We start from the raw sequence: 11,328 nt of genomic DNA on the forward strand, positions 1-11,328 counted from the left end.
CTTACTGCCTTCCTTTGTTAATTGATGATTTTCTATAGTGGTATGGTTAGATTCTTTTTTGTTTATCTTTTGTGGATCTACTGTAGGGTTTTGCATTGTGGTTACAATGAGGCTTACATAAAACATCTTATAGATATGAGTCTATTTTATGCTGATAATAACTTTGATTATATACAAAAATTTTACCCTTTTATTCCCTGTTTTATGTTTTTGAAGTCACAATTTACCTTTTTTATATTGTACATTTATTAATAAATTATAGCTATAGTTACCTTTAATACTTTTTTCCTTTATCCTTTATACTAAAGTGTTTAACATTCCACCATTTTACAGTATTAGAATATTCTGGATTTGACTATATACTTGCATTTACCAGTGTGTTGTATGTTTTCATGTTACCAATTAGTGTCCTTTCATTTCAGCTTAAAGAGCTCCTAACAGCATTTCTTGTAAGGCAGGTCTAATGGTGATGAACTCCCTCAGCTTTTGTTTGTCTGGGAAAGTCTTTATCTCTCCTTCATTTCTGAAAGGTAGCTTTGACAGGTAAAGTTTTCTTTGTTGGCATTTTGTTTCTTTCAGCTCTTTGAATATATCATTCCACTCTCTCTCAGCCTGTAAGATTTTTGCTGAGAAATCCCCTGTAGTCTTATGGGAGTTCCTTATAACTTACAAGCTTTCTGTCTCTTGATACTTTCAAGATTCTCTCTTTGTCTCTTATTTTTGATAATTTTATTATAATGTATCTTGGAGAAGATCTTAAGTTGATTTTTTTTTGGTGACTTATGAGTTTCATGAACTTGGATATCCAAACCTCTCAGATTTGGGATGTCCTCAGGCATTACTTCTTAACCTTTCTGTCCCCTTCTCCCTTTTTCTCCTCTGGAAATTGAATGATTTCAAATTGGTCTTTTTGATGATATTCCATAGATCATGTAGGCTTTTTCTTCTCCTTTTCATTTTTTTTTGTTTTCCTTTGACTGGATAATTTCAAGATTGTGTCTTCAGTTTCACTGATTCTTTCTCCTGCTTAATCAAGCCTTGTGTTGATACTCTCTATTGCATTTTTTTGGAGGGGAGGGTTCATTTTGTTGTATTCTTCAGCTCCAGAATTTCTATTCAATTATTATTTTTTATTTGTCTCTTTCTTAAACTTCTCATTTTGTTCATGTATTGTTTTCCTGATTTTTAAAATTATCTGTGTTTTTTTTTGTAGCTCATTGAGTTTCTTTAAAACAGCTATTTTGAATTTTTTATTTGGTAAGTCAGAGATAGCCACATCTTTGAGTTTGGTTAATGGAAGATTATTGTGATCATTTGGTGTTATGTTTCCTTTTTTTTAAATTTGTTTATTTCTTGGAATTTTGTATTGCTGCCTTCACATTTGAACTATCGATCACCTTCTCCAGTCTTTACTATCTTCAAAGGAGAAATACCTCTCTTAGCTCTGCTAGGAATTCTAAGCCTTTCTCAGGCCTCCTATGGATACATATGCTCCTTGCGTCTTGCTTTCTCTTACGGCAGAATTCTTAAGCTTGTATGCATTCTCTGGATCTTGCAAAATACCAGGCCAAGTGCTGACAGCCTCTCTTTTCTTTTCCCAAAGGTGGCACTACAGCTCAAGTTTGTGGTCTTTCTCTGGCCCACAGATTCCACTGATTTTCTGCATGTGCTCACTAGCCATCTGCCAAAGCCTGCTCGTGCTGCTTTTGGGAACATTCAAGGGAGCTAGCAATAGGATGGAGTGGTAAATAGGTGAGGCACATGGAGAACTTGGGGTGCTCATGGGCCAGTTCAGTGGTTTCAGAGGTAAGGCACTCCCAGCAGGTCATGGGTGGTCTTCTTAATGGGATCTGCAATCCAGTTAGGACCTGTGTTTCTTTAATGTCCTCCACAAAAGAGTCCTATTTGCTGCTTTCCCAGACTCCAGTTGACTAGAGACAGTGGAACAAGATACATCAAGTCTGTCTCTTCTCAGACCAGCCCACGGTAGTTATAGGCCATGCATATAGAATGTCTGAGAACTGTGCCTGTGCCATGTGGGAAACCCTTGATTAGTTAAAGGTTTTTAATTCTGAGGATTTTCTTTGGCTTGATAGCTGTTTGGAGGAGTTTTTAGTCATCACTTTATTGCAAGTCACTTTTCATAACTGTCCTGACTTACCTTGACATCTGGTGTTTACTCTAAACTGAAACGTCAGGGACAGGCAGTTAGAGGTCAAGGGAGGTTCCCAGAGACAGATGGGCAGAGCACATCTGCTTTTGCATGGGCAGCAGTAGTCTGAGTAGGCACCACTGACCTGCAGGTGGTCAGAGCCTGCCAGCTGAGCCATGTGCTTGGCATCAGGAAGAGGGGATCAAAGCTGGCAGTGGTCACAGTGAGGGCACCCTTATTGTGCAGTATTGTGACCGAAAAGGGGTGGGTGACTGTAGGACTTATTAGATGGAAGCGTGAACGATACAGTGTACATATGTCTATAAATGGACCTGCTTGTGAAGACAAGGCCGTTGCACATATGGTTTTCTAGTAATCTGAGTCTTATGTATCATCATGTAGATCCTCACAGGGAATACAACAAAACTTCCAGTTTTGCTCTTTATTATAAGATAATTGAAGACACCTTTGTGGTAGAAAGTATCTCTGTCACCTGAAGGATAGAGAGCAGCCAACAATCAATGCCTTTTCATTATACAAGTAAAGAAAGCCCATTAAATCAATTTATTTTTCCAGAAAATATCCACACACAAAGATGCATTTGAACACTGCTGCAAATTCGTATTTCAGAACAGTGTTTCTCAGATCAGAATATTTATTTGAAATAAACACAAAGAAAAAAGCAGACATTTGCACAATATGTCCTTGCTATGTTGCAGTCCATAATTGTGAACTTTTGTGAATTGTCACAACCCAGAATGAATGATGGTAATATAACAGGTTGTAGAATTGGAGAATGTTAAATCTTTGTTCCTAATGGCAAAACATGTTTTTCTCATTTTCATCAGAATGTGTGATCTATGCCATTTGAAATCAAATTCCAAACACAATGAGCCATTAGTGTAATAGCTCATTACTAACAGCGGTCTTATAAATAATACATTCTTATCAAGCACATGCAGCTCGCCGTGAAGCCAGCAAAAGGTATTTCAGGCCATCAAAGTTTTGTTGCGCCAGCATGGCTGTAGATTAGAGGGACATCTCCATGTGCACCAAGATGGATGCCAATTTTCCCTGCCGAGAGTGAGGCTGGCCGTCGCTTTCTGCACATATGGTAGATGGATTGGTTAATCAGCGTCTGCTGAGTCTTGGGCCTAAAATTACAGAGAAGCCAGACAACTGCGGCTACGCAGCCTTTGTTCACAAGCATAAACAAGACAAACAATCACTTGTTATTTGGGAAAAATTTTTAAATGTTTATTTTGGACTTTTATTAAAGTGTCAATGGCTTTATAAAACAGCTGTGTGAATTCAGCCTTTTATAGCTAGTATCATTTTGGAGTGGCTTGTAAAGAAAAGAATATGCATGAAAAAAGTTAATTTTTAAAAATTCCTTATATTTCAACATTAAGGAGAAAATAAAGGGAGTCTTACATGTATTTTTCAACACATGCTTGAAAACAAGTGGTTTTAAACTAGAAGACATTAGAGAACAAATAGTTTAATACCTACCTTTTCTGTCATTTAAAAGACTGAGCATTATTGTAACATAATTCTCTGCTTTAGTAGGTTAAAGTATTAAACATTTTCTCCAAATGGGCATTTGTGGGATGATGCTACATTCTTGGGACTAGGGAATGTCTGTTATTGTTGAGTTTTACTTCCTGAATGGAATTATTGTCTCAAGACAGTATTTTGCTGTGTATAATGCGCACTTTTTTGTCCAAATTTGTGAGGGAAAAATTAGGATGTGCATTATACATGGGTAGTGCTAATTCCCTAGCTATATAAATGTTTTTAATTCTTTTATTTATGCTTATGAGTTAAAAGTGTAACTCTAGAAATCAATAATGACATCCAAATGTGCAAAATAATACCCTGGAATATGATAATCGGTTTTGTTTAACTTACAACAAACTTGCAACAATGAAGAGTTCTTGGCCTTCTATGATGCATAAATTTCTTAAATTTGTTACCGGTACATGAAATTTTTTGTATCTTGTAACTATTCTTGTGTTTTGTAATTATTTGTTACATAAAATTTCTTGTACCATAGTATGTTAAAAAAATTAATGCTAAAATTTCTTTATAATACAAAAAACAAGTACCTAAATGTAAACAAATAAAAATTTGAATTAAAAAATTAAAATGAAAGATTTTTTCCCCTGAAAGTTTGGGCCAAAAACGTGGGTGCGCATTATACATGAGAGCATATTATACATGGCAAAATGTGATATATCACACTATCACACTCATATTCCTACCTGTATTCCTCATCAAAGGCCTAAAATCATAGGGATCATTGCAAGAGGTTCAGAAACAGGTATCTGTTAGGATGCTGGAGGAAATGCATTCGCAGATCAGACCCACATGGTGAACCAGTAAGAGTTAATGTCACTTGAACATTCCCACCAAACCTCTTTCCTCACATCTCCTCCCCATGAGACCATCTAATCAAATAAATGAATTCAAGAAAATTAAAAAGTTCCTACCTGATAAGGAGACAGCGACCATGAACTTTCCCTGGCTCTGGGGTCAATAAAATGGACACTGGAGACTGGCTGGTCTTACAGAGAACTGTGCATGGTAGAGGGGAGAAGAGTGGTAGACAGAAGGCTGGGCATACAGTGGAATAATAAAAAGGATATGGGGCAGGTGGGAGCATTGTCTGAGCAAAGAAGGCACATGCTATGCTCCATACCAAAGAATTTTCCCTCAGGAACTCTGTGGCAGCTTCCCTATGTTATGTATACACTTCTAGGATTGTCCACAGTGGTCATTCACTGAATATTTTTTTGAGCGTGTTGTATGTGCCATGCATTGTACTAGACAGTGGAGCTACAAAGGGAAAAACACTGCCCCATCCCTTAAACATCTCAGTGCCTGTCAAACTGCCAACGGTCCACGTGCTCAGCTCATGGGTTCATGCTGAGAACTTAGTTAAGGTCTGATAAAGTAACGAGATGTTTTGGATGTTTCAGGTGGAAGGTGTCGCTGTTGGGTTCATGAGCGTATGCTCAAGAGTGAACATGCAGCTCCTGCATGAGTGCTTTGACTTGGGGCCCTTCCATGGACTCTGCACCCCACATCCTGATGATGTTCTGGAGCCACCACAAGAGCTCAGTGTTCCAGGAAGTCAAGGTACAGGGGCCATCACAGGAATGCAGCAGGAATTAAATCCATGCCCTATACACAGTGATGCTTTTTTCCTAAGCAATGGGACTAGATGGCTCATTTTATATCCTCTTCTCAAATCCCCTTTAAGGTTTCGTTCCCATGGTTTAATCAAATCCTTGTGCACATATCTATGAGCATGGATAGTCACAGTGCACAGGTTTAGTTAGACATAGTGACCTTGCAGTTTAATGTTTACTAAATTGAGAATGTCTGCCTTCATAATGTTCATTGTGAAATGATTGGTAGTATTTCAGGATTTCACACACACACGCAAATGTAATTATAAGTGAATTTTTCAAGTCAAAACTCAAGTTCTTTATGCCTTTAAATTTTAATCATATCTATTAGTGCTTCTGTGTTTATGTTTGACAAATTATTATGTAGTACAGGTCTATTGCAAGTAGTAATTTTTAACTTGCTTAACTTATTTCTAGACTGATGAAATAATAAAATTGATTTTAAAACATTGTATCAGGATTTTCACCAAGTGAAATTAGGTAATCTCAAACTTTGGTATTTTAATTTAACGGGGTCTTATTGCATCCTTGAGCATCTTTGCAGTTAAATGTGTTGGTTCTTAAATCGGATAGATGCAGGCAACGTATGTTAATTTACTTCTCTAAACCTGGGTTTCTTCAGTTATAAAACAGAAATCATAGCAATACTTTCCACATAGGGGAGTTGTGAGGTTTCACTGAGATTACCCATGTCAAGGGCTTTCCTCTAGTGTTCAATAAATGTTGATCATCATTGTTAGCAATTGTTGTTTCTTTGTGATTGGCCCTTCCCAGGTTAAAATCAGGGCATTTTGAATTGCTCTGCTTAGTCATGTCTGAAAGATTATATATATCTAGGTTCAAAAATAGAAAGAGGAACATATTGGATGGTGGCAGAGTTCTTGGTAATCAAGAAAATGGCATTATCCCCTGGATGGGAAACCATGTGCATGGATGTACAGAGTTCATCTGAATGTTCACTCATTACCAAGAACTTGCAGAGCCATAAATGAAGAGGTGTTTCCCTTTTGTACTGATGACAACACTCTTCTTGAAAGAGAGATTTGAGGTCATTATTTTTTATTAATGAAGGCTGGCTCACCTATGCTTCTTAGCATGTTAAGAGTGTTTTGAAGGAACTTTTCAGCATGAGACAACCCTCAATCATAAATTATCATTGTCATTTTCAAATGTATAAATTTTTATTGAAGGTGGCATTAAATAGGTTTTATGGCTTCATTTTCTCATGTATAAAATAGAGATAAAAATATTACCTAACCCAAAGACTTGTTGGAAAGATTAAGTGTTAGACTCTTCATCATGATGTGCTTAGCTTAGCCAAGCACAGAGTAAGTCCTGGAAATTTTTAAGTTGTTTTATTCCATCCCCCCCTTACCCCCCAGTCACTGTTGTTGTTATTAAAGACAAGTTGAAAAGATAAAGTATTTTCCAGTGTGATCCTGAGTGGCTCTCAGGCTACTGATATTCCATATATAGAATGAATGGAAATTTTCTATTTTAGAAACTCTATGGGGAGGACAAAATTTTAAATCTAGGCTGAACCAGACTTAAAAATGCATGTAATCTAGTATATTTCTGTCTAACAAAAGCCCACAGAGATACGGAAGCTGAAAGAATTCCTCGTACTTCTCGCTACTGTCTTTAATATTTTTGCTTAAAATTAGTTGATCTAGGATAGGAAGGTTTACGTACAGGAAATAAGATAACTTTTGTTATCTTCTGTGCCTTGTTTGTCTTTGAAAAGCCAGCTTTATGTTCACTGATACAAAGATGATTATGAAATTTTCAGTAGAGAGCACTATTGTAGACTTCCAAATAACTAAGGGATGGATTCACAAATAATCAACATCTCATTATATTTAGAAAAGAGTCATCAACACATTTTGCTGCCATCTTCCTATCAACAACAACAAAGAATGAGGCTCCAGAGAAAATTCTAAATGTGCTATGATCTACTGTTCATCTTTTTGTGATGAAAGTCTCAAGTTAAAGGAAATATAATTTCTCTAAAATATGAACTAAAATTTTTGTTTCAGATGGGCATATATCATTGCGCTTTATACTTTTTGTTTAGTGCTTTTTACTTTTCAAAGGATTTTCATATATATTATCTCATTTTATTCTCATAACTTGATGTTGGAGAGCTAGGACAGGTGACATTATCTCTTTTTTTATACCTGCCCAAGCTCTTGCAAGGTGTTTAAAGCTCATCAGCGTCTGACCCAGAGCCCAGAACCAGTCCTCTCTGCTTGGCAAGGTGACCTTTTATCTTGGATGTCTTTGACTGAAAACTCTGGTGGGGGTTCTACTACACTAGGTACATGGTCTTAAGTGACCTGCCAATATCCCTCAGACTATTTTGTGTGTGTGTGCTCTGGACAAATTCCATCTGCTGGAATCTTCACCTCTGTGTCTGCAGAATTTGCCAGAACTGTGGATGGCCACTCTGCCCTGTGTGGGAGGCAGGCCAAAAGTACCAAGAAGTTAACACCCCAGGAGCAGCCTCTGCTTCCCTGAGTCACCTTGCTGCTTCCCCAGTGCTACTTTCTCTGTCAACTACTAAATGTTAAGTGGTTGTACTCCAAGCCTTGACTCCAGGTCTGCTCCTGAGGGAACCCACAGCAAGACACTACAGTTTTTACCCACCATCTGTGAAAACATTTATTTTATACACAACTATAGGAGTCAGGGTATAAATACCCCAGCTCCCTCACCCCTCAGGTAGGATAACTGTGAGACATGAGTTTTATACTGTATCCTGGAGCTTCTCCTTGGAATTAAGTTCCAGCAGTTCACAGTGGTAATCTGTGTAATGACACATATTTTATTAGCTACTGGCTTCCCTTTCTCTCTTCCTCACCACCCTACTGGTGTTTCCCAGACTCACCTCCCAGATAAACTATTCTCGAATCCTTTACCCAAGGTTTAGTCTTTTCCCAACATCTTTGAAACTTGCAACTCCACACCAACCTCAACCCTTCCAAGTAGAATAATGTCACAGCTTAACATCTTAAGCTAATGAAGTAGCTTTCCTTCTTTAGCTATTTACACACATGATCAACCTGCTGTCCTTCATCATATCAGCCATATCAGAATTTTCCAATGAATCTAAAGAGTTTAACTATGCACATTCAATTTGCATGTTACTGGAATAATTTGTATATGTTTTCATTTTTCAATCACCTCATTTTGCATATACAGAGGGTGCCCTCAAAATGTATACACATTTTAAGAAAGGGAAACTGTATTAAAATTGTAATACTCAATATATACTGATAACAAAAGATGAATACAAGTCACGTTTGATTTCTGCCATTACAAGAGGTGCTCAAAGTGGTTACCATCAGTGTCCAGACACTTCTGATTATGGTGAACTACTGCTTGAGCAACATTGACCAAAGTGTCCACTTGCATACAATTTTTGGCACCCCCAGTATAGCCTATCACTTGTAAATTTCACTTGTAAATTTTGTTTTTTTATTAGTTTCAGGTATACAAAACAACATAATAATTAGACACTTACATACCTCACAAAGTGATAACCCCACCAAGTCTACTGACCATCTGATATCATACATAGCTATTACAATACCATTAACTATGTTCCCTATGCTGTATTTTACATCTTGTGACTATATAATAATATTATATATTATATATATATATTATATATTTTTAAATTATAGTTGACACTCACTATTATTTTATATTACTTTCAGGTGTACAACGCAGTTGTTAGACATTTATGTAATCTATGAAGTGATCCACCCGATAACTCTGACGCCCTACATAATCTTTACAACATTATTGACTATATTCCCCACACAGTATTTTACATCCCTGTGACTATTTGGTGACTACCAATTTATACTTCCTAATCCCTTCACCTTTCTCACCCATGCCCCAACTCCTTCCCCTCTGGCAACCATCAGTTTGTTCTCTGTGTCTATGAGTCTATTTCTGTTTTGTTTGCTCATTTATTCTGTTATTTAGATTCCACATATAAGTGAGATCATTCAGTACTTACTTGTCTTTCTCAGTATAACTTATTTCACTTAGCATAACATCCTCTTTGTCCATCCATGTTGTTGCAAATGGTAAGATTTCATTCTTTTTTAGGGCAGAGTAATACTCCATTGTATAAATGTACCACAATTTCTTTATTCAATCATCTATTGATGGGCATTTTGGTTGTTTCCATATCTTGGCTACTGTGACTAGCACTACAGTAAACATAGGTATGCATACATTTTTTTTATTGTTAGTTTCAGGTGTACAGAACAATGCAATAGTTATCCTTTTCACCCTTCACACAGAAACAACTCCCCTCCTCCATCTACTGCCCTCCCACCCCAGATATTATACTTACCTATTACAATTCCATTGACTCCATTCCCACACTCTACTCCACATCCCGTGACTATATGTATATATAATTATAGTTGACATACAATATTATTCAACATCAGCTTCAGAAATACAGTGCGGTGGTCAGGCCTCTACACCGACTATGAAGTGGTCTCCCCAATAAGACATGAGTCCATCTGGCTCCCTAAAAAATGTTTACAACATTATTGATTATATTCCCCAGACTGTCTTTTCTGTCCCTGAGGCCATATTGTAGTTACCAATTTGTATTGTCTCATCCCTTCCCCTTCTCCTTCACCCCCACCCCCTCCCAACTAGCAACCCTCAATTTTTCCTCTGTCTCTGAGACTATTTCTGTTTACATTTCTCATTTATTCAGTTTTTAGATTCCACATATAAGTGAGATCATATGGTATTTGTCTTTCTCTGACTGACTTATTTCACTTAGCATAATGTTCTCTAGTTCCATCCAGATTGTTGCAAATGGTACTATTTCCTTCTTCTTTATAGCTGAGTAATACTCCATTATGTAAATGTACCATAGTTTCTTAATCCAGTCATCTACCAATAGGCATTTCAGTTGTTTCCAAGTCTTAGCGATTGTGAATAGCACCACAGTGAACATAGGGGTGCATATATTTTTTTGAATTAATGTCTTGGATTTCTTTAGATAAATACCCAGGATTGGAATTGCTGAGTCATAAGGCAGTTCTATTTTTAATTTTTTGAGGAACCACCATATTGATTTCCATAGTGGCTGCATCAATTTGCAATCCCACCAACAGTGCACAAGAATTTCCTTTCTCCACATCCTCGCCAGCACTAGTTTGTTGATTTATTGATGATGGCCATTGTGACAGGTGTGAGGTGATATCTCATTGTGGTTTTAATTTGCTTTTTTGTGATGATTAATGACATTGAGCATCTTTTCATATGTCTATTGGCCATCTGTATGTCCTCTTTGGAGAAATGTCTCTTCATGTCCTCTGCCAATTTTTTTTTTAAGTGGCAGAAAAGGAGTTTATTAGAAGTAAAACTACATTTCAAAGAAGCAGAAGTGGCCTGAGCAGTAGAGAATGGCTCAAGGGCCATGATTAGAAAAGAAAGTACACTCCAAAGAGTCTGGAGCCAGCCAAGCAAAGGAAGCTCAAAAGGCCCAAAGGGGCCCAGAGCAAGTGCCAGGGCCAGGATTAGGAGAAAAAGTACACTCCAAAGAGTTTAGAGTGGGCCCCAAGCCTCTAGAGGCAAGGCTCAAAATGCTCAAAAGGCCCTCTGCCAATTTTTTAATTGGGTTTGTTTTCTGGTGTTGAGTTGTATGAGTTTTTTATGAATTTTGGATGTTAACCCCTTATCAGATGTACCATGAGCAAATGTCTTCTCTCATTCATTAGGTTGTCTTTTTATTTTATTGATGTTTTTATTTGCTGTGAAAAAACTTTTTAGTTTGATGTAGTCCCATTTGTTTATTTTTTTTATTTCCTTTGCTTGAGGAGGTATATCAGTAAAAACATTACTAAGTTTAATGTCTGAGCGTTTACTTCCTATATTTTCTTCTAGGAGTTTTATGGTTTCAGTTCAGGTCTTACATTTAAGTCTTTAATCCATTTTGAATGT

General features: G+C 37.0%; 1 protein-coding gene across 1 annotated transcript in view; it reads left to right on the top strand.

Moving 5' to 3' along the window:
* Positions 1 to 11,328, top strand: part of CFAP61 (cilia and flagella associated protein 61) — a 323,912-nt gene that overhangs the window by 59,202 nt on the left and 253,382 nt on the right. Inside the window, exon 8 of the mRNA XM_019653120.1 lies at positions 5,134 to 5,293. Within this exon, the coding sequence (XP_019508665.1) occupies positions 5,134 to 5,293 (160 nt within the window). The remainder of the gene's footprint in view (positions 1 to 5,133; positions 5,294 to 11,328) is intronic.

The sequence above is a fragment of the Hipposideros armiger genome, unplaced genomic scaffold (assembly GCF_001890085.2).
Source record: "Hipposideros armiger isolate ML-2016 unplaced genomic scaffold, ASM189008v1 scaffold_195, whole genome shotgun sequence".
Classification (NCBI taxonomy): Eukaryota; Metazoa; Chordata; class Mammalia; order Chiroptera; family Hipposideridae; genus Hipposideros; species Hipposideros armiger.